At 36.3% G+C, this 25,133-nt stretch overlaps 1 protein-coding gene across 1 annotated transcript; it reads left to right on the top strand.

The window, feature by feature from the left end:
* The first annotated feature begins 1,163 nt into the window (after positions 1-1,163).
* Positions 1,164-12,575, top strand: LOC123682981 (26S proteasome non-ATPase regulatory subunit 2-like). The gene is made up of 9 exons (XM_045621846.1): positions 1,164-1,384; positions 1,443-1,499; positions 1,694-1,955; positions 3,681-4,092; positions 5,321-5,465; positions 7,614-8,085; positions 9,139-9,675; positions 10,153-10,536; positions 12,197-12,575. Exons 1-9 carry the CDS (start codon positions 1,343-1,345, stop codon positions 12,523-12,525), a joined length of 2,640 nt encoding a protein of 879 aa, XP_045477802.1. The 5' UTR covers positions 1,164-1,342; the 3' UTR covers positions 12,526-12,575.
* The last annotated feature ends 12,558 nt before the right edge of the window (positions 12,576-25,133 follow it).

The following is a 25,133-nucleotide window of genomic DNA, read 5'->3' as shown; positions in this document are numbered from 1 at the left end:
ACACTTGTTTATACAAATTCAAATTTCGAAATGGTGGAAGAATACCAATGCCTTTTGCACTTGTACTTGTAAATAACTATTATCAGGACCACGTGCCTATACTGGCCAGTTCTTAATCCTCAAGAATTAATGGCCTAGGTTCCTAAGGTTGTTATCAGATTTAACAACACTATAGATCTCCCTAGGACTGATTGAGCAGGGTTTAAGAACAAAAGACCAAAAATGGTAGTAGTTCCTAAATTCTGAGTAAGATTAAATTCTGAGTAAGATGCATCTTAATTCTGAGACTAAGTCTGCTGAAGTAACAAAGTGGGAACTAGATAAAATATTAATAAAAATTTGCTGTCATGTTGAAGTTTTCTTATTTCATTTCATCTACGAGAAACTTTCCATTTCATGTGTATAATTCCGGATCCAATTTCTCACAATGCTTTTCAGGCCTTGACTGTCCTATTTCAAGCAATAGCTATTATTTTAGTCCCATAGAGCGTCATGCATGAACATCTTCATCAATTTTTGATTCAAGATCATACCGAAAAAAATTAAGTATGAAAAAAAATTCTGGTGTAGTTGTATTCAGAAAAATCCTAAATTGTGTAAAAACTAACAGTACCCTCAAAATGTTTAGCTATTGACTTAACCCTTGAATTTCGTTTATGGCCAATTATAATTCAGAAAAAAAATCTAAAAAAATAAGGAACCTGAGAAAATAATTCCTTCAATAGGAAAATGAATGAAAACTTCTACTGGTGATTCAATACAGTGTATCCTACTTGAATCATAAGTATTGGATTTTTAATGAACATCAGAAGTTTAGTTACCCACCAGTTATTGATAAAATTGAATGAATACCTACGTGATAGATTTTTTCTAAAGGAATTGATTGAGGCTAAATAATTAAATCACTCACTTATTCTGGAGCAATAATTTATTGAATTATTCATTACAAAAGTGCTTTATTTCACCGCTTTATGATGAAAAATACTACTTATTTCCCATTAATAAAGATCGTACAAATTTATAGTTTGAATAAAAATTATTATTATTACCATAGATAACTAGATAATTATTACAACCTCAGAGTAATAAACATACCACTCTATGGCGAGAACACATATTTCTATAACCATGAACATAGAATATATAACTTTTGAAATGCGCATGAACTTTCAATTAATTTATAACTAGCGTTTGTGACTTCGCGCATGTAGAATTGAATATTTGTTTCAATTCCAATTGAAATCTGCTCTGAAAAGTTTAGATATAACTTCCTTTGTATTCGAAGTAGTATTGATTGTCTAATCGATATTCCATATTGCTTTTCATCCGAAAATTTTAAGAAATGACAACGAGAACAGCAGAGAAACCAGTGGTAGAAGTTGAAGTAAATGTTTTATCTGAAAGGATTGGCACGTTTTTGTTAAACATCATCATTGTTTCAGACTGAAGATGATAAAGAGTTACAGGCTGAACTGAAGCTGCTTGTTGAAAGGATAATGGTAAGCGAGATGAATAATACATTATTTTCTCTTGAAGAAAAAACTTTACTTTCGTGATAACCGAATTGGAAATCCAGTCTTTCTCCTAAGAATGAATCATTAAACCTCACTTTCCTTGCGATATCATTAAGTATTTTCTGAGAAATACCATTCAAGCCTTCCTGAATATAAACGTTTTCTTTTCGTTTATCCAGGATAAGGATGAGAAATTGGTTGGACCAGCCCTGGACATGTTAAAATATATCATTCGAACATCAACGACCTCGATGACCTCAGTTCCGAAGCCTTTGAAGTACATGGCTATTTATTATCTGACACTGAAGAATCTCCACAAGAATATGCCCGATGGACCAAATAAGAAACATTTGGCTGACGTCATATCCATCTTAGCTTTAGGAACTGCCGGAGGAGATGTGGCAAGAAGAGAACATGATTGTTTGAACTACTGTTTAGCTGGTAATAATATTATAATTCTACATGTATAGAGGGTAATAGAAAATGAATATGACGCACATTTTTGACCGAAGATCCTTAGAGGGGCTTGCAGTATGCTGAATGAAACTTGCAGAAATCATCACGTTGGGAAAAAGCGTTTAACTTTCTCCAGGCGACATTTCCCCCTCTTCATCTCTCCTATTATACAGATGTGTGTCTGCTTGCGAGTATTAAGATTCGAACAGCAAGCATCTTGTGAGGCCACATGTACAAAGGTACGTCCATAGCCCACAGCCTCTTGTTTCATAGTGGTATTGGTGTCATAGTTCAAAGTTCGATGTAATTCCCAAATCCCGTTTCATATCATCAGGCTTCGTGGAGCTATCCCTTGAGAATAGCAAGCGTAATATGGGCCCAAAAAGGCGATCTCTAGATCCCTGGGAAGGGAGCCCTCTCTCTTGCAAACCGATACATTAGATGTCTATACTTAACTTACGCCCAAGAGTGTCTCAAAAGAAACCTTAAAAGGACGCATATTTACATCACTGCGGGCAGCCAGGCCAAGCTGAAATCCCTGAAATCATATAGCCAGAGGTCTCTACTACTACTGATATGAGACTACTGTAATACCATAAAGCAACTGGCCAGAGGGAATAAAGTAACTTTATTATGGATACCAGGACGTTGTGGTATTGAAGGAAACAAAATGCCAATGAACAAAAAGGGCATCTGTTGGTCCTGAGCCCTTCTGTGGGCTTGGTAAGACCAATATAAGGCAGCGCTCCAACGATGGGAGTGGGACAGTAGAAAAACTCACTGTAGAAACACTTCGGGTCTTGCTCAGGCAAAGAAATTTTTGGTGTTTTCACCGATCTATACCAAGAAGCTTTTGAAGCTACCACGAGCTGAGCTTCGGGTAATGGTGGGACTGTTGACAGGATACTGTCGGTGCAAGTACCTTTTGTACCGCATGGGTAAGTCAGCAGATGTGATCTGCAGGCTATGTGGAAACGAAGTAGAAACAGACGAACACATAGTGTGCAAATGTCCGGTGCTGACTGGCCTAAAAAACACTTACATGGGATAGTCAGTTCTGGATACTCACGAAGTAATAGCCAAGGCTCCTAAGGATGTCGTCGGTTTCGTTAATCGTATCGACTGCCTCCCTGGGTTTGTATGAATAGGTAGGTTTAAGAACAAAATATGAAATTGGTCGCAGTTACCGGGAGGCTAACAGAGCCGCAACGACCCCGATTCAGTGAATAATAAAAATAATAAGCTAGCGTAAATGTTCATTTGAAACTAAAACATGAAAGGACTATTCATGATCATGAAATAAATAGGTGATGTGGTGGTGACTACCATTCGATCTTTCCACGAATACCGACCCACTTCTTGGATGAAGATGAAGAGACATTCAAGTGTATTTGAAACTAAATAGAATATAGTTTACAAAAACAGTGGTGCTCCTTTCATCATCAGAAAAAAACTTTAAAAAAATGTAGGAATAAAACTTAAACCATTAGGATGAACCATACAGCGGGGGAAAATAATTTCAAGAAGCCTGTTGAAACAGTTTTGCAGGCACACAATGCCCAAGAGCTTTCATTCAACAGAACATTTTATTCCGCTGATCTGCCATGATGAGAGTGAAAGACCGTGTACCTTGGACATGCCTTAACTTCATTTATGGCTGGGGTTTCCCCAAAAAAAAAATTTTTTTCATTTGGCAACGGTTCTTCCTAGGTACCATGAACAACATTGGCGATTGGGGCCACGAATATATCAGACAGCTAGAGAACGAGATAGTTCAAACTTGGAACATCGACCAGACGAGCAGCCTCCTGATGCCCTTGATCAGGGACATCATGGACTTCAACTGTCACCACCATGCCGAAATCCAAGGCTGCGATCTGCTCATGGAGATAGATCAACTAGATCTCCTGCCCAAGTACATTTCCGAAGAGACCTACGAGAGGATGTGTCTGTACCTAACTTCGTGCACGAAGTATGTGGACGTTCTAGAGGCGAATAAGATAATGAAGTTGGTGGCTGAGCAGTACATGAAGTTCGAGATATTTTCAAGGGCGCTTATAATAGCGCTGCAGTCTGATGACAATGATATGGTACAGAACATTTTCAAGGCGTGTAATGATAAGTAAGTTGCTAGTACTGTTAGGTAGGTATTTTTACTGGTTTTGGACACAACGAATGTAATTGTTGACGCAACCCGAGAGGCAATTATACTAATTTGTTTATGAGCGTTCGTTCTTCGAACCTATCTCTCTGTCATTCCTTCACAATTGAGCCGGGAATGGTCTCTAACGATAAGGTTCAACTCACTGATGACAAATCCGATCTATCTGTTCGTCCATCAGTATATACGTTAACTTTTGGATGGAAGGACCAAGAAACTTTAAATTTTTCAAGGTGCATTCTGATCTCAAATAACGTAGTTGTGTTTGTTAATAGACAAAATCTGAATAAGGGTTTCGTAAATATGATCATTCGAAATTTTGTTCTTCTGTTGATGTCAAAAAAGAAAATTTGCATTTGGATGTAGAATGACAATTTGAAGCCTTGTGCAATATTTTATGCTGAATAGTACCACAAAAAATTCAAGAAGAAAAAATCTCCAAAAAAATATGGGAAAATCAATACCTGGTACCGAATATTTCCGTATTTACAGATTGAATCGGGTTGAGGTTTTGTGTGTATATATAATAGAATAACCATTTCAAACTCGTGCAAAATTTAGTTTGGATAGAATAACCAAAATCATAGAAAATTCAAGAAGAATATCAAACATAGGCATACAACTTTGCTTCCGCCGTTTTCTCCGAAATTTGATGCTTTATTGCAAAAAAATAGTTATACATTTATGGTTCAAAGTGTTAACCATCGCTGGCCACTACTTTCTCCCATATTTCGGGCAGCGTACGAATCTCGCGTTGAAAAAGCAAGCGATCCACGAATCGATCCAATTTTTTACTTCTTCATAAGACCGGAAGTGCTGGCCAGCCAGGCCTAATATTTCAGTGACAAATGATCCGATCGAGTTGAAATTATGCGTGTATATGAAGAATATCAATTCCAAACTTCGTGCAACTTCGTGTTGATAGCAGCTTCAGAATCTTTGAGCAGAATATTGAAAAAACTCCGGTACAGTAACAAAAGTCGTTTTTGTGTACCAACTTGTAGCATGTGGTGCCACGATCTTAATATGTATTAATAACTTTATTTAATGCTACACAGTCGTTCGCGAATTCTTTCGGTGTAGGTGTGGCCTAAGCGGAAGCAAGTTTCACAATCGTTTCCACCGTTCATCAGGGACATGAAGTTTTAATGCGCTTCAAGTATTCAGAATTGCTCGATTGTATTTCAAGGATAACCCTGTACCAGCTAGCGTTCATCTGTGGCCGTCATCTGTATCCGGTCGACATAGATCCCGATGCTGAGTTTGCCGACGATATGGCTGCCATCCTAGGCAATAACCATCTCAGCTCGAACTTCCTGACATTTGCCAGAGAGGTAAGATTAAGACTACTCAACTAATTCAGATATTCATATTTTCTACACTCTTCGTTGCATTTGGGGTAAGTTCAGTCGTATAAGTTCGTATAAGTTTTTTGTGCAAATCGAAATAATTCCAGAAAAAATAACTTTAGAAGGTAATTTCGTTGTACAAAGATGTGCTCTTTTGACAGTCTTCCTGACCGAGACTTGTCGTCTTCGTTTTCTTTATCCCGTACAATGGAGGTCCTATAGAAAATCTTATTCTATCCCCCAGATAGCAAAGGTTCGCCCCATGGATGTCTGCTTGATATCGGGATATTGGATATGGATGGACGTGCAAGAGAGACATTGGACTTCCCAAAGATATATGTTATGAATATCCATCAGTTATATTATGGAAAACTATTTGTTGTTCAATTATTTTTCATTGTTGAATCATAGTTAAATTTATTGCCATCGTTCGAAATTATTAACAACTTTATCTTATGAGTCTTGCGTCACGCTTTTGCGGGGGAAAAAGTAGATCGCAGAGTTGTCTGCGAACTAAGATATCTTGCTCTTTGTCTCTAGTTAATCGCAACAAAAATATTAAACAATAGTGGGTCTAATACAGATCCTCGTGGTACACCAGAATATCCTATATGCTAGATAAGAGTGCACAATTTCATTAAACCTCGTTAGTAGATAATTGGAGTTCCCTCATTCCATATACTATTTCTTGATGCTGCGTTTTGTCGAAGACTTTCTTCATGTTTAATGAAGTTCTGTTGATTTCAGAAATGAAACAATTTTTAGTTTAGTAGGAGTGACTTACTTATTTCGATACATTACATTTGCAAGATCTAAAAATTAAAACAATGAATGTATTAATATTATAGTTAAGTAAAAAACTTTTTTTTTCAAACTTTAACACGAAAATTCATCTCGAAAACGAAGCTTATTAGAATATATGTTTAAGGACATTCTTTTCATGAAAAGAGTTGTTCTATACGACGCCAAAGTTATTGCACTAAAATCTAAATCTATTTCATGTCTTTTGACATTATTTTCTAAATTATGCAATCATATTGAATACTTGTTTAGGAATTAATGCTGAAATGGTATTCTTTTCAAAACCAAGTGCTGAAATATTTCTTGAGATAACCTAATTATTAGTACCATATATGTCTCTTCAGTGCTGTTCGGTTAGGATTATAATATTAATTTTGTTGTAAACCAATCGTCATCAATGCTAACCTTTCAAGCTGTGAAATATATTCTGTACTACAAATAACTTACATGTGGCAACTCTTTGTTAAGTTGGGATTGAAATATTTGTTTTGTTGTTAACTAATCGTCACCAATGTCTTACCAATATCCATCCTATTTATGATAACTTTCAAAGCTATCGACATTTCAATAGAAAAGTTTCATTGATTTTATTCATCCATACAATTGCACTTAGAGTACATGCAATTTTTCCTTCGTTAATCTAGCTAACTGGTGGAATAAAGAGAAATTTTTTCCGGAATCCAAATTGGTTTTCTAATATAATTGCCTTGTTTGTAATGAAATCGGTCAGTATTTTTCCATACACAAGAATTAAGCTCACAAGCTTACTCCTATCCTAGTCCCAGCCAGGTCTATACACCTGCCTGGGATCTTATTAATTTCCTCTTTTATTATCAGGATCTTGTCTGCCATTTTCTTTATATCCCAGTGTAGACCGTATGTCTTTGGCTCTGCCTATATCCGATAATTTTGTTTTTTCCCATTATGTCTTTATGATATCATTCAATTGGTTATCATTGCTACTCGCATTCAGTTTGAAAACTCTTCCAGTAAATTTGCAAACTCACAGTAAGGCTAAAATTGAAAGTTCGTTAGTAATTTTCGAAAGGTTCTTGATGCTGATATCTGATACCATTCTCTACAGTCGATTTCCGATTCCTCTAGCTTTATATCCCATTGTTCCGTAAACAACTCTCGAACTCTTAAATAAGAGTGATTTCAATCGTCAGTTCTTATATATTTTTTCTTGTCTCTTCTTATTTCTGCCAGTAGAATTTTCAGATTCTTAGCGACCTACTTCTTTTTCTCCAACCGTTGGATTTTTGGGGTTCTTTCTTGTATGTTAAGAATTCTTCCGTCAATGCCTTCATCAATAATGAACTCACCTTTCAGCTCGACATCATGGAACCCAAGACCCCCGAAGACGTCTACAAGGTGTGGCTCGAACCGACCACGCCCTACTTCAGCATCCTGGGAGACAACATCGACAGCGCCAGGCAGAACCTGGCTTCGTCCTTCGTGAACGGCTTCGTCAACGCGGGCTTCGGATGCGACAAGCTCCTCACCACGGACACCAGCAGCAAGTGGATCTACCGCAACAAGGATCACGGGATGCTGAGCGCCACAGCATCCTTGGGGATGCTCCATCTGTGGGACGTGGACGGAGGTCTGACTCCCATCGATAAGTATCTGTACAGCACGGAAGACTACATCAAGGCGGGAGCGCTGCTAGCGTTGGGCATCGTGAACTGCAGGGTGAAGAACGAGTGCGATCCGGCACTGGCTTTGTTGTCCGACTATGTGAACCACGAGAACATCGTTTATCAGACCGGGGCAGTATTTGGTATTGGATTGGCTTACGTTGGTATGTTGTTGGAGAGAGACCACTTCGAATTATGTATTGATGAATTTTGTAAGAGGTAAGATGACTTCAAGGTCTCTTGTGCCCCCTGTTAGAGTTGCTCAGTGCAACACTCCACCATATTTAGCTCTCCTTACAGTTCCAGGGTTCTTGTGTACTCCAGTATATGGGATCCTCATATCTCCTTCAAGTCATTTTTTACGTAAACTTTCAAGGTCAAGGCTTTCCATTACAAGATGATCAGGAGTTTCTTCCTCTCCCTCACAGGATCTGCACTTGTCGGTCTCTGATGAAACTATTCTCATTAAGTTTTTCTTGTGGCGACAATGTCCTGTAGGGAAGTATGGGATCTAACATATTTTTATCGAGATCCAGATACTTTTTGGATCTCGCAGTATTAAAGTTGCGAAGGAAATTTTCAGCGCGATCTATTCTGGAAGATTTTTTTCTTTTGATTTCCTCCTTTTCTCTAAATTCTTAGTAATAGGCAGAGCAAAATCTCGCCCTCAATAGTGTAGTTCAATATGTTTTCTGAATTTTTCATAATAAAGACCTTTATTATTATTAACATATTGCACTGTGACAATATGCACAGCTTTATCGTGCCCCTGATCAGAGCTGATCTCACCACTGCACCATCTATAGCCCTCCTTCCAGTTCCAGAGTTATGGACTTCAGTATCTGCGATGACTTCAAGGAGGTTACATCCTCACTTCTACAAATTTCTCGTACATAGCATTCTTTATGCAGACTCGTAAGGCGAGGCATTCTGTAACCAGATAATTATAAGTGCGAAGACACTTATAATGATCTGGTGACAGAATGCCTCGCCTTGCGAGGAAGAATTTCCTCCCTACACTTGTCAGTTTTCTGTCAGGGCTCTCTTTCCTCAATAAGTGTTTCTTGAGACGACAATATCCTGAAGGGAACGCCAGTGAGGAGATGTAACATATTCTTATCGAGATCCAGAAACTTTTTGGATCGAAATGCGAGAGCTAGCCGTGTCGAACCCTGTAGATTTCTCTAATTTCTTCATATTTATAATTTTTTTCCAAGGAACTGCTCGGGAAGACATCCTGGACATCTTGTCCCCAGTCATCCAGAGCAGCCAATCAGCAGAGATCCTCGGCATCACCAGTCTATCTTGCGGGTTGATCGCCCTGGGTAGAAGCAAGCACAACGTCATTACCATAATACTCTCAAAGATCATCGAGGCCAACAACACAGAGCAGTTGAGGAGTCCCTTCATGCGTCTTGCCGGTCTTGGTGTCGCCCTCTGCTACATGGGCAGCAAGGACAGCATAGAGGTGCCTCACGCCGCGATGGACGTTTTCGAGGAACCGTTCAAGACGATGGTTCAGACCATGCTGAAGATGTGCGCTTACGCCGGTACCGGCGACGTTTTGATAGTGCAGGAGCTGTTGAGGATAGTCGAGGAAAAGATCACCTGCAGGGACGAGAAGGCCAAAGATAAGGGGAAGAAGGATCCTGCTCACAAGAAGAAAGGGAAGGCCAGTATGGATTGGGATTATTGTATGGGACAGGCCATAGCTGTTTTGGCAGTTGCTGCTGTTTCTAAAGGCGAAGAAATAGGTGAATATATCATTCAATTGATACGTAATGAAAGTGATAGCTTTAAGAAAGGAGAGTGTATGTGTTGTCCTAAATGACAGTCCGAATAGGATGCTTCTCACGTGAGGTAGATGAGGTCTATATACTTGCTTAATGTGTTTTTATAGATGATTTGGTTTTTACACTTTTTATAGAAAAGAGTGTTTTTAGATGGTTTCCTTTGATGTTGTGAGGCTTTTGGAGGTTTTTAATATTCCTTTATTGGATTGCAAGACTTTTGACGATGTGTGTAGTTCGGTACAACAGGCCTTAGTAGAAGCCCAATGCTTATTTGCACCGTCTGGTGCATACTTCGCAGCATTTAAATTTGCATTTTGTTTTGAACCATATCGTATGTATAGTCTTTGGTTTTCAACTGAGAGCACCTAAGATGGACCCATGAGGATCCCCTACTTCCAGAATATTATGAGATACCAAGTCAGAAATTTTTTATTGTAGGAGCCGAAATGGTACAGAGGATCTTCGCCCACATAGGACGTTATGGCGAGCCTATAGTCCGAAAGTCCGTGCCTCTAGCTATAGCCATGACGTCCGTATCAAACCCTCAGTTGTCTGTGATCGACATACTGACCAAATATTCGCATGACTCTGATGACGACGTGGCATGTAACGCCATATTCGGATTGGGATTCGTTGGTGCAGGCACCAATAACGCCCGTCTGGCAGCCTGCCTAAGACAGATGGCCGTCTATCACACCAAGAACCCATCGCAGCTGTTCATGGTGAGGCTGTCGCAAGGGTTCCTGCATTTGGGGAAGGGCACCATGACCCTGAGCCCTCTCCATACCGATAGGCAGCTTGTGGACCCGGTAGCCATGGCAGGTAAATGTATCTGAAACAATAGAGGAATTCCTTAGGTTTTTCTGGGTAAGAATGAACATTTTGCATGTTGGAGAAATAGAGGTATATAGATTAAGCTACATTGACCGTTTTCGAAACAACAAAAAGCAAAAGTTTGCCCTTGTGTCGAATGCCAACAATATGTTTTCGGTTCTTCATCAGCCGAACAATTTACTATAATTGCCAATATTTATCGTAAAATGGTCTGTACTAGGCAGGAAAAAAACGAAATATAAGGTGTACAACTTTATTCCGCAGTTTTGCAATATATGGCTGAAGCGGTAAGTGGTAGTTGAAACAAATAGATTGTAGATGTCATACAATAAGCTCAGGTATTTGTAAACAAAACGCCATCGGAATATAAGTCGATTTGTGTCTGCATAATGAAATTATTCTCGATTGAACATGTCAGATTACCATCCAAATTCTCGTCATTTGCGGGTAGTTTTAATTTTCTGCTTTAATATGCAGAAATCTGCGGCTGAGACTCATCGAATGCTCTCAAATACCTATTGTGGGGCAGCTATTAGTGAAACAATGTGCCAAGAGTGGTTTCAACGCTTCAAGAACGGTGATTTTAGTCGAATTCCAGCATGGCGGTGGAAGAGAGAAGGTTTTCGAAGATACAGAATTAGAGGCTTCACTCGATCAAGACTTGTGTCAAACGCAACAATAATTGGCAGGATCATTGGGAGTGACGCAACAAGCCATTACAAAAAGCATGAAAGTCATGGGAATGATTCAGATACAAGGAAATTGGGTGCCATGCGAGTTTGATCCGAGAGATGTTGAACATCGTTTGTTTGCTTGTGAACAGCTGCTTGCGAGGTAGACAGAAGGGATTTCTGCATTACCTTGTGACTGGAGACGAAAAATAGGTTCATTACGATAATAATCCCAAGCGTAGAAAATCATGAGAATATCCCGTCCACGCTTCCACTTCGACGGCCAAACGTAATATTCACGGTTCCAAGGTCATGATCATTATTTGATGGGACCAGCACGGCGTACTGTATTATGAATTGTTAAAACCGACTGAAACAATCACAGGAGATCGTTATCGAACGCAATTAATGCGTAATGAGCCGAGTATTGAGAAACAAACGGCCGCAATACAACGAGAGACATGATAAAGTTATTTTACAGCATGCTGCATGACCATGCTCGACCCAATGTTGCGAAAGTGGTCAAGACATTCTTGGAAAAGTTGGAATGGGAAGTCCTACCCCACCTATCGTATTCTCCAGACGTTGCTCTCTCGGACTATCACTTGTTTCGATCAATGGCACACGGCATGGATGACCAGCACTTCCGGTCTTATGAAGAAGTAAAAAATTGGTCGATTCGTCGATCGCTTCAGAAGATGACAAGTTTTTTCAACACGGGATTCGTACGCTACCCGAAAGATGGGAGAAAGTAGTGGCCAGCTATAAACAATAATCATGAATGTATAATCATTTTTTTACGATAAAGCCTCGAATTTCGGAAAAAAAATGGCGGAAGCAAAGTTGTACGCCTATGTAGTTAGATTTGATCAAATTCTAATTTATTGCTAGAGATGTGTTTGTTGCCTTTGAAGCCATGCCAGTATTATATATAGAGTTAAGTAGTCTATTCGTCTTCTAAATTGCTCTATTCGCAGGTCTCCTCATACCACTAGTTGCTCTGGTGGATCCTCATTCCTTAATTCTCGGTAAGGCCCATTATCTCCTCTACGCTATGGTCACAGCTATCCAGCCAAGGTGGCTCCTGACCCTTGGAGAAGATCTCCAACCTTTAAGCGTGACAGTGAGAGTGGGTCAAGCTGTTGACATCGTTGGGAAAGCTGGTACCCCAAAAACAATTGCGGGAATCCACACTCACACTACTCCTGTTCTGTTGGCAGCTGGTGAAAGGGCTGAGCTTGTCAATGATGACTATACCGTTTTTTCGCCGACTTTGGATGGTATTTGTGTTCTAAAGAAGTGTTGATTCTTTTGTTGTTTTGAATGTTTGTTTGATGGCACAATAAATAGTTTTTAATAATCGTTATTTTGTTTCGTATGGTGAATCGACTGAAATGTTTATTATTTATTCGGTAGCATGACTGGAAACGGAAAGCTTAGCTGATGATTTCACTAGTTGTCTCAAGACACCACAATCACTTATTGAATGAAGCTAAAAAATTTGTTTCAGTACCTACCTAGGCGTTTGGGCCAAACGATCAATGGTCTACATATGTTTATTTACAAAAAATCTGAATTCCAAAATGCGATTAACCTCAGTTCATTTTTTCAATTGATTTATCGAAAACCTTCATGGAGATATATAATTTGGTTTAGCCATTTATCACTTTTCTTGATATTCTTAAGTTAGGTATGGAAGCTTACCTGTTTGTAAGTTGCACCCATGAAAAGATCGATATGACGAATAGCATAATATATGTTAAGCCCTGTTACTTATAAGTGCTATATGGATGGACCAGTTAAAATTCAATATTATTATTATTTATCAATCCAAAATCACAATGCTCGGTAATTTTTCAAGGCAATAAAGTGATATTTGATAATTGTAAGCTTTAGTGTCATCAGCGAATTGTGATTCGACGTAAACGAAAGGAAAATTATAGGGCCGAATATTGTACCTTGCGGAATATCGCTATATTAATCTGACAGTCCGATGAAAATCAGCTTTCCTCAATTCTAACACGAAACATCCGGTAGTGTGAAAATGAGTCTATCCTCGCCAGACAAGTACCGCGTATGCCAAAATGCTCCATTTTAGCTATAAGGCGATAACTATGCTCACGATCGAACGCCTTGGTGAACTCAAAGTAGATGTCTACAAGAATAGCTCAAGTCTTGGTTCAATAATCATTACAGGGTAAAATATTGATTAGGATCGATCGCCTAGGTAAGAAACCATGCAGGGATAATTTTATGAGCAAATACAAAATTAGAATAGCATCACAAATAACCTTCTATTCTCCACAAACGATCGGTGTTAAACTGATAGGCCTGTTTGGATCCAGTATAGACTACTTTCAAAATATGAGAGTGATCGAGGCAGTAAGCCCAAGCTAAACTAATCTAAGCTGACAGTAATTTAGAAGAGATAAATGTTCGTCGAAAGATGATTGGCGAAGGAAGTATAAGTATTTGTGAACATAGCTTCAACTGAAATAAGGATATGCTATCTGGTTTAGGTGCTGAAAGATGTCTCTTAATTGTGGCTTCATTGAATATTATTGAGTTCTGAGTTTCATCAGTGATCTGAGCCACCTGAGCAATTCAGATTCTGAAGAGATAATTCGGCAGATCTACAACTACTGAGGATTATCGATTTATGCTACTAAAAAATTTCAGAACAAAAAAGCACAGGACAAGTGCTATCAGATAGCCTTTAAAGGAATTTGGTAATAAGAACTAGCCTACAAGATGAGGATGGCAGGCTATATTACCAAAAATTTGCAACATAACAAGAAACTACCTGAGAGACAGGAATCTCTACTTCAAAATAGATGAATATCTACCAAAAGACCAGTAGAAGTAGGAGTTCCTCACAGCTATGTGAGACCTCTACTCTACAACATGTCAACATACCTATAGTTATATTATATATTTTCAAATCAAATCAAAATTCAAATCAAATCAATTTATTCAGGAGAGTAATATACAAACAAAGTTCAATATTTGGACGAGACACCTAAGCCAAGCTTGTGTTGTGTAACTTCGTCCAAGTGTACCTAATAATATGAACTCCAAAAAAATTACACTAGGCAAGTTCAATTGCGAGAAAAAAAAAATTAAATTCATAAAATAGTGAAAACATAAAAAAATCGGAATGAGAAATCAAGAAGCAGGTGAGGCAGGGGATGTCGGAAATTAATCTAAAACAAATCCATAAAAACTGGGATATTCTCCACTAAAAACAATTTTAATCTCTCAACTTTTCTTTTAGTACTTACATCTCTCAATGAAGTAGGCAATATATTGATGAATTTTGGTCCTAGATACGAAATGTAATGTTGTGTATGCGTTTTTCTATACAATGGAACTACTAGAGGCATGTTTACCCTAGAACGAGTAAAAACCTGATGGGTATGATATTCTAAAGATGGCGACTTCAACAATCTCATAAGACAGCGATAAATGTATATCATCCGCACCTCGCGCAAACCGGATTCCTTGTAAAGGGCATCTGTAGGAAATCTTCTTTCTTTTTTCAAAATTATCTTTATGAGGGTTTTTTGGGCAATCTCCAAAATGGTGAGATGAGCTTTGGCAAGACCTCCCCATGCTGTGATACAATAACTAAGTATGGACTCTGCCAGTGCAACGTAAACAGTTTTTAGTAATTTTCTATCTAATATAGCTCTTAGTTGGTAGAATTTATAAATTAGTTTTCTTAGCCTTTCAACCAGATACCCAATATGCACATCCCAGCGTGTAAACTGATCAAGCATAACTCCTAAATACTTAATTGATGCTGTTTTCTTTATGACTGGGCAGTGGCAGAGTGAGCCCGAGATACACTTGAATTCATGTATCCTAATTGTCTCTTTTTCTGGTTGGTCTTTAATTGTTGAGGAGTGGGTCATAAATTTTGTTTTTTGTATGTTCAAACTCAAAAGATTGCATCTTAGCCAACACGAAATTTTCTTTAAACAATCCTCGGCTTTCTTATAAACAAGATTCCAATCATCCTCCGCGAAAAGCATAACAGTGTCGTCTGCATAAGATATAATCAATGCATCCATATCCAGGATATCGAAAACATCATTGATATAAATCAAAAATAAGATGGGCCCAAGTACCGTTCCTTGTGGAACCCCCATGGTTATAGGAATCGATCCACTATGGTGCTCTCCGATTCGTACTGTTTGATTTCGACCCGTTAGATAGTCCGTGAACAGTCTAAGAGCTACTCCCCTAATACCCATTTGTTCCATTTTTCGTAACAATCTGGCGTGGTTAACCGTATCAAATGCTTTCGCAAGGTCTAAATATACAGACAAACATTTTTTATTTTTATCACAATTTTCCAAGATAGTACCAACCAGATTATTTACTGCATCTTCGGTAGATCGATTTTCCCTGATATATATATATATGTATATATATATATATATATATATATATATATATATATATATACATACGACATCCCAAAAATTCAAGAAATCTGTGAGCCCTATATGCAGATGCTATAACAGACGTAATATACAGAAGACTGCAAGAAGCATAAGAAGAAATAGACAAATGGTTCATTAAATGGAAAATTGAAATAAACTACAACTTCTACAGAGAAGGAGATTATAGTTCAAATAATATCTAAGGATAGATGGATATCTAGATAAAATGATAAGACGGGAAAACGAAGTCTTTACTCCACATCTAGATAACAGACTTAGATGGAGAAACGATATGAAATACGCATTGGATAAAACAAAACTTAAACTATGCAATGAGCAGACTTTAGCCACTTCAGGAGGAAAGTTCTAAATAAATCATAATACGAAACTGGGAATGATCAAGACAATTGCAAGACTCAACTATAACATATCGGCATGTGGATTTGTAGCCAAAAGGCATATCAAGAAGATACAAGTGAGAATATAAACTGTCAAAAGCTGCATTGAATATGATGTAGTTTGTAAAAATCCAACAAATCCACAGAGACTTAGAATGAGAAACTGTTACAGATTTCCTGAAGAGAATGACCGAGAAAATTTTTGAAAAAGTCAACGTCCAATCCATAGTCTGAAAACTACTTAACTACCATTTTTTTTGCCTTCTTAGGGCCATTTCTGACGACAAGAATGCTTATTTTGCTTTCTGATGAAGATCTCAGTTACCTACTTGGAGGGCCTTTTTGCCTTTAGAACTAATTATGTAGGTACCTAATTAGTTTTTGTAGGAGTTTTCACCGTTTTTGTTATATAGTTAAGTATTTGACAGAAAGTTTAAGAATGACAGGTGGTTTTGATAGTCGCTTTAGGAGCAACTTCTGAGATCCTACTTCCGCCACAAGGACTTTGCTCGATCATTTCGACAATTAAATCCTCTCGACAATTTAGGATGACCTATCTTCCATTCGGTTTATATTATAATAATAAATAATAAACCGACTTTATTCAACAAATGTACATACATTTGCCATGAAAAGGCGAAGATTAGCTAAAGCTACTCTTAGGTACATAATAAGTTCAGCAACAGATTGAACAGATTCAACTAGTAGCTATAGAGTTTTTGAAAGAAATAATAATTTTTGGATATCATGCAACTAAAAAGCTGCTTCTTTCTTTGTTCTATATAAAATGCCTCGATATAATTAGTATTTTACACAAAATATATAGTTACCATTCATAACTCATCAGCAAACAGTTTCAAAATCAAAAATTTCAGAGAAATATAAATCATTTGAATAGATCATTATCAGGTTGTTTAATTTATACAACGCAGATAAAACGTTTATTGTTCCGCGGCATGCAATATAAAAATCTCTGTAATGTTGGAGGCGGTATCTAAATGGAGAACGCCTTCAAAAGCTTGTAGGCGGACATTTCGCTCAATTTGACTAATGGAACACCATAGTTCTCCCCTTATTTTTTCCTCATTCTGAAACTGGTTTCGAGTCGAACCTCCAAGCATGTTTGAGCTCCACAGATATGTTGTGTTAAATTGGCCGCATACCAATTATACTGAAAAGAAGCCGCACCCGAGAAGTGGCTCCATCTTTTAACACAAAGCGGCATTTAATATTGGATCAATACATCTTCGGTTATTATTTATTTATGAACGATTGCCTCGATGTCATAATTAGTGCGTAAATCATGTGCTTACGCATTATCAGTTAACTTATATACTATAATTTTCTAAGTATTTTTTGTCGCAAAAAATCTCTTTGTTGGCACTTTGGATTCCATTAGGTAGGTACTTACTGCGTTTATATTTTCACTCACAAAAATTGGTAAGTAGGTTCAGTATATTTAATCTGTTGATTAGTTTGATGTGGATGACGTGAAATGTTTCTATTAGGTTTAACTTTTAATGTGTGTGTATGATCTCAAAACTAATCAAAATCCCATTATAAATAAGCAAACTTCTTTGGAAAAATGATGGAAACTGATTGTACCTAATATCGATGCAGGCGAATCTTCAAGTTTTTCGCCGTTGAATACAAATATTACAAATACAGTACCTAATGTATGGATAATCCGAACCCCGGATAATCCGAAGTACCTACCCTATAATCCGAACGGTCCAATTGTTAAAATGTATATACCGAATAGCCTGAACTCTGTAATCCGAGCGGAAGAATGAAATGCAGGATAAGGAGTAGATCAAAGTTTTGATTCAGTGGAATAAGTGTAGATACAAAGTAAATCGTACTATGATCCAATAGATGAAACAGAAAATCAAAAAGAAAATTGAGACGCAGAGTTTTAGGAAGATGATGAGATAATTTCTGATGTCACTGAGGAAAATGAAAGCTCTGACAACAAAGATGAACCTGTTCAGAAAGTGTCCACTAAAGAGGCGATCATATAGTTCAATTCATGTCTTTGATGGGCAGAAATACAAATTTTTATAGGAAGTACAGCATTTTTTAATGAAAAGCTGGCACGCTCTATAAATGATTCTATAATCCGAACGATCGACGTTTGGATTATAGATATCATTCAATATGATTCCCATAATCCGAATGATTTGATAAACCGAACGGGTCCTGCCAACTTTCTGTTCGGATTATCCATACATTACAGTAAAGCTGACACTTCGATGGGTGAAAATCAACGGCGTAGCCATGAAATTCATTCATAGGGAGTTGCCTTCTTCCGAATATGAAATTATTGATGAACTTGCATAAAGACTTAAGCGATCAAATTTTGATTCATAAAAGTATATTCGAATAACTAATTTTTTTTTCGTTTTTAACTTTTTTATGAAGATCTTGTTATAAGAGGAATAGTTTGATTGAATTCGTATGAAATGTGTTCGTTATATCTAAACTTGTCATTAACGAACTCGATATATCCGATTTGAAATAGCACTTAATTCAATGGTTGTCGATTCGTACGTAGTGAAATTGCGCTATAGGTACCTACCTATTGATGATTATGTAATAGGCAACATATACCTATCTTTTATTCATACTTTTCATAACATAATCATTCTCCAACATTTCAGAGCAACAACTATAAAGCATCATTTACTTAACAACCTGCCTCAATCTACCTTGTATTTATTGTCTATTCACTTTAGGAAGCAAATGACGTCACACAACACGTATTAAGATTTTAATACAAGCCAAATACTTCTTGTTACTGCTTGAATCATTCATAAATGTGGACCTATTTGCTAGCCCTACTCACAATATTGCCTATGTATCATTTTGTTTGTAATTCAAATTTAACGTTTTCATTCTATCAAAATTGGTATGGAGATTGTATTAGAGACAACATACCTCACGGAAGAAGACTCTTAGGGCGTCCATCAAAACTATGGCTAGACAGGTTGCAATCTACATCTCAAGAAGCAAACACAAAAGTATAAATATGGATCTCTCAATTTGAATTTTGAAAATTTTCTTAACTAGGTCCAAACAATAATATGAATTTTCTCTACTTGAAATAACTCTCTTTCCAGGTGGGTTCAGAGAAAACTATAATTTTTTTTTTAAACAAACAACACCTATCTACCCTACCTGATTTTACCTAACTATCAAAATTTTATATAAACAATTGAAAAAAAAAACACTTATCTAATTATTTTCTTTTCTATTCAATCCAATATTTCTTTCTTCTTTCTTTCTAATTCCAAATTCCATACTCTTGTTCCATAGTCTTTCAAAATAAAACTCCTTTTCTACACTACTTCGATATTATAACTCCAAATTCTTTTCAATTCCAATTTCAAATTCTCTTTTCAATTCCAATTCCAAAACTCTTTCAATATCTCTATGATTTATTCTTCAATAACTTATTTCAAACTACGAATTCTGGTGATTTCAAATTCAAATTCTTGAAATTAATCTCTTTCCAATTTCTCAAAAATTTCTGCTTGACGTAACTTTAATATTTTTCACTTGTGCTTCTGTTTTCTTAGAAAATTCTTCAAACTTCGTAGAATCGTAGAAACATGTCGATTGTACTACTTGCTGTTGCTTTATTTATCTCCATTTCTTCCACTCTTCTTTATTTATTCAAATATCAACAAATAGCAGTAATTTTTTTAAAATTGAAATATTGTGTTTCATTTCAGGAATAGATATTTTGAATACTTCAAAAAAAAAATTTATAATTTATATAGAATGTGAATTTCATTCAAATTCGAAAGCAAATTAATAATTTTGTGACTATTCGAGCCCCACGTTGGGCGCCAAATGAAAAATATCAAAAAGACTATAGATGAACAAAGACATGACATAAAAGAAGAATTCAAAAGATTAGAGGGAAAATGGGAGGATAAAATAGAAAAGCAGAATGTAAGAATTGATGATGTAGAAAATAAAAAACAAAATACTCCGGAAGAGAAGAGAAAAGAAAATGCGAAAAATTGCAAAAGTCTAGAATTAAAAGAGTATTTATCCAAGAGATAATTCGAAAGTGAATGTTAATAGTTTAATGGAATGGAAACAAACAAAACGTCCAATTGAATAAAAACTAATAAATGAAGATATAATTTCATCGAGAATGACAAATTATGATTGATTGAGTTGGAACTGTATGAAGTGGAATTGATAGCAGAATTGAATTGAAAGAATTAGGAAGCTGTAAAGAATTTTGAATATAAGATAAGTCATTTTAAGTTGTTGTTATATAATTTTGCTGATAATTGGAGAAGATGGTTAAGTTAGATAGATTAGTTAGTTTGATTGTTCTGTTTGAAGAAAAAAAATACATAATTCTAAATTTTTGGAATATAAAAAAAATCTTATTTTATTTATGACTAGAATCCACCCCAAATTTTCAAAATTTGAAAAAAATAATAATTAATCTACATCAAAGGATAGATTTCTGTAAACGAAATCATATCAGTACCTCCTAAAAGGAGAAAAAGAAAATTGGTTTGGTTGGGCAACTCAAAAAATATAACATAATGCAAATTCCACAGTTTTTCGAAATTGAACACAAAATTCAAAGAGTGAGAATATTTTGACAAGAAACTATAGATTTCATTGTAAAATTTGAAAAACTTCCACTGTCTGGCAATGATTCTGGCAAACGTTTTATGACGTCATTTCACTCCTAAGATGAATACACTATAGTACTTATGTTATATGAATCTGTTGAACTTTATGATTACGCGTTCTAATACAAATTTTTAATTAATACTTTCTTCTCAATGTAACTCAATAGGTTTAAGTGGAAGCCCTTGAAAATTCTCTGCACCAATTTATGTCCCCCTAGGCCATATTGCGATTTCATTGTCTTTCCTCATTCTCTTAACGAGATTCCAGTTGAAGACACCCCTGATTGACATTCGACAACTAGGGTTTCCGAAGCTTTATGCTGCATTAATAAAAACAAGGGTGAAAGGAATGAGGGAAGAACACTCACAAATTTGAACAGACAAAATATGCTTTGTGTCGTCTACTCTCTTTTCTGGCATTTATCGTTTTGTATGTTGTTTGAGTATTCTGAAACATGAAAAGCAATAACAAATAATAATTTGTTTTTCTACCAGGTCGTTGCTCAAAAAGTGGACAGTATCACAAAAAATTCCAATAATATACAAACCAGTGGTTGGGATATGATCTCCATCAAATTCTTCAAAGCAATTTCTTTCCATATTTCAAGAAATGTTGCCTACATCGTTAACATGTTAATTTCGTCCGGTTAATTTCCCTTAATTCTAAAAATTGCTGAAGGTGATTCCGGTACACACAAAAAATTATGAAGAAAATATCAGCCAATATCGCTATTCGCTATTGAGTTCGCTATCAAAAGTTATTGAAAAGTTTGTCCACAATAGGGATTCACGGCTTAGCTTGATTTTCAAGCTACTTGGCATGAGCTTGACGTGATTTCAATTTAAATCAAGCTTAAGTCAAGTAGTAGTTTTAAAATCACAAGTCAAGTATTTATTTATCAGTACTTGAATCATATCAAGCTACTTGATTTTTAGCAGTTTTATTGTGTCACATCAATAAAAAATGCTGAAATGAGAAGGAACCTTGCAAAAACTACTTTTATTTATCAAACTTATTGTATAGAAGAACCCAAAATATCAACTTTTTTGAAATAGAAACATAAATTAAATCACCATGAATCATAACAAAATAAAAAATAATAAAAAAATAATGTTTCTTAATATCGAAAAATCTCCAGGCTTTGTTTGATTTTATAATTTTCCATCCAGGATCTAAGACACATAATGCATCTTAATGATTTGTCGACTAATCTATTGCGGGTTTTTGTAACTGTAACAGCATTGGAAAATTGTCTTTCAACAGGAGCTGAAGATGCTGGTGTTGATAAAGAATCCTCGGCCATTTCAGCCAAGTTTGGAAAGATATTTCTGAAACTACCAAAATCTACCAATAGATTTCATAGAAATGTGAGTAAACTACTTATAAAGTCACACTGGCGAATGCTTCAGTCTCTCGGCGCTTGAGGAATCCTCTTATTCAGTCTGTGCGCGTACGAGATTGTAGAAATATATGCTGTGCGACCCGTGTATATCAAGCTCAAGTAATTTCAAGCAGCTTGATATCAAGTCAAGCAATAAATAACTAAAATCGAGTCAAGCCAAGCTCAAGTATGTAATTTTTCACGAGCTTGATTTACAAGTCAAGTAGTTGGTAAAAATGTCACTTGGTTGATGAATCCCTAGTCCATAATAGGATGGTAAAATTTCTGAACAGAATTTCGGCCATCACGAGTTCTCACCATGGCTTTCGAATGGGCAGATCAACTGAGACCGCAGCCTGTGAGATGGTCAACATCGTGTAGGGCTGCTTGGACGATGGAATCTGTGTTGCGGGCTTGTACTTCGACCAAACTCGAGTATTCGATTGTCTCAAGTTCGACTTTATTAATGACAAAATGTATAGTCTTGGATTCGGGGGTGAGTCCAGAGTTTCCTAACTTGTCGATACCTGTATGAAAAAGTGGATTAGCATAATTCAATAAATACCCCGTGATGATGGGTGTCCCGCAGGGATCTGTTCTAGAGCCCTTATTATTAATTACTTTTGTGAATGATTTATCTAATTATACAGGTTGTTTCATTGGTAAATGTACATAAGTTAACCTGAGATAGAGCTAGCCTAGACGAGTCCAAAAAACCTTTATATATGCCTAATCAACTATATAGCCGAGATACAGGGTGGTTTATGAATAAACCAATAATAAAAATATTTTGTTATTCGTTTTCGATGTCCTCTGAATTTACAGATACTTTTTGAGATTGATTTTCACCTGTCCAAGTGTGTCTGTTACATTCAAACACAAAAAACTTGAAGATTCGCCTGCATCAATTTGCCTTCTTTTGGAGAAGTTTGTTCACTCATAAAAAGATTGTTATATATAAAAGGTTGTGACTTATAATGGATATTCCTCCTGGGGGGGAGATATATCCCCCTTTCCCCCTTGGGTATTACCTATATTATCATATTATAGTTGAATGATAATTATCGGTGTAGGTATATGAATCGCATATATCTTTCTTTTCGCTATTAATTTGAGTGTTCAAGCTAAAAACAATTATTTTCATTTCAACAAGACTATTGGTGTTGAAGCTCCAGATAAGAGGGGATCCCCAAGCAGAGGAGATCTAGTATCGAGGGAAAGTGTAACTAAAGGGTTGTGCATTTTCCAGTGTTAACTAAAATAGTTTTAGTTCCACGAAGACCACTTATTTTATATTCAAGCGCTTGAATTGGAAAAATTCCAATAACAACTTTAAAGCTTAGTGCAACATCTCGCATCATCAAAAATGTGAAGAAAAGTAGAATATCAGAAAAATGAGGAAAACACTAACTATGTGAGCCATAATAAGTTTAAAAACAAAACAACGTTGAGCACTTGATCACTACTTATGCTCATTTCGATGTCACATGATTCAAACAGAACAACCCAATCAAATCATTCAAATCCGTACTAAATGATTGTTTCTATATGCGATCAAGTCGACTGTGAAGAAACGTATGTGGAACCTCGAGCCAGCGACATGGTCACATAAAATTTAATGGTTAGAATGAAATTCCCCCACGCCGAAGACAAAGACAGGACTACGTGGGAGTCTTAAAATGACGAAAAAAAGATGGATAGAACATCCGATTTCAGGGATGCAAAAAGAAAAGGGAAACACAAAAGCGGGCTTCTAAAGAGCGAAAGAGAGGAAGGATTTTTATCGTATAGTACGGCTCGAAACTGGTTATAAACTGCAGGCAAGTGGCCAGTGGCGTACCCGAAATAACCTGCCTTCAAGCTTCGTTTTCTTGTAAAAGTCAATTCGATGTGATCTCGTTGCGGTTTTTTTATTTTTTAGAAAGAAAAAAATGGGTGTCACCTATTTTCATTAGGATCAACAGAATATTAATGGGAAATTCATTTTTTTTCTCTTGTTGTGGGGTTTGTAGTTATTTGAAACGTTAAGATAAATATTCTCAAATATCATACAAAAGAATGAGGAAGTATACAGGAAGGACCACGGTCAATGTTACCTATTGACTTTTACGAAGAATCTATAACCGTGCGTAGTTCAGAACGTTTCTGATCCCTTTTTGTAAAAAACAATTTGGTCTATTCATCAGATCATCTCGAGTTTGAACAAGTATTTGATAAAAATCCAAAGGAGAAATATCAGGGCTACTTGGTGGCCATCTTCTTCCGGAGAACAATGGATTGGAAGGTACAGTTCATTAGGATGGCCACTAATGAGTCCTGATCTTACTCCTTTGGATTTTTATGCCTGGAATACATTAAAAAAAAGTTTATCAAATACGCGTTCCAACTCGAGACGAAATGATCTGATATATAGAAACAAATTGTGTTGAGCAGAAATGGGTCAGAAATGTTTTGAACTACTCAGAGTTGTATATAGATTCAGTAAAAAAACGATGTGTGAAATGTATTGAACAAGGTGGTAGATATTTTGAACTTTTGCAATGAGTTAATTGTCTAATTATTTATAGCGAATTTTTTCAGCATTTTGTCCTCTGTTTTAACTTTTTTCTTATATTATGTATTAATAAAATTTATTTCATTCGTTTGACCCGACATATAAATTAACAGTTCTAGTGAGAGCTCCATATTCCATCAGATAAAGTAACTAATTCAATCATTAACAGCTTCAAAATGGAAGAAAATCAGATTTTAATAATTTCTTATTTTTGTTGTTATCATTTTAGCCAAGATATTGAGTCAGAAAACAAGCAGGTAGTACCAAAGTTGATAAGTAATTCGAAAGATCACTAAATAGGGTAGTTTTTACTGAATAGAAAACATGTTCACAACTATTCATTTTTCATAGATAAACCTATTAGATTGATATTCACCTGAGAATTGTTATGTTTAGCTGCTTACCACGTCTGCAGTAAGAAATTTTTTAGCACGAAAAAATTCTTGTGTTATATCCAATATCATGCTT

This window comes from Harmonia axyridis, chromosome 6 (assembly GCF_914767665.1).
Source record: "Harmonia axyridis chromosome 6, icHarAxyr1.1, whole genome shotgun sequence".
Taxonomy (NCBI): domain Eukaryota; kingdom Metazoa; phylum Arthropoda; class Insecta; order Coleoptera; family Coccinellidae; genus Harmonia; species Harmonia axyridis.
Note: the sequence above shows the minus strand (reverse complement) of the source record. Positions and strands in the feature narration are given on the sequence as shown.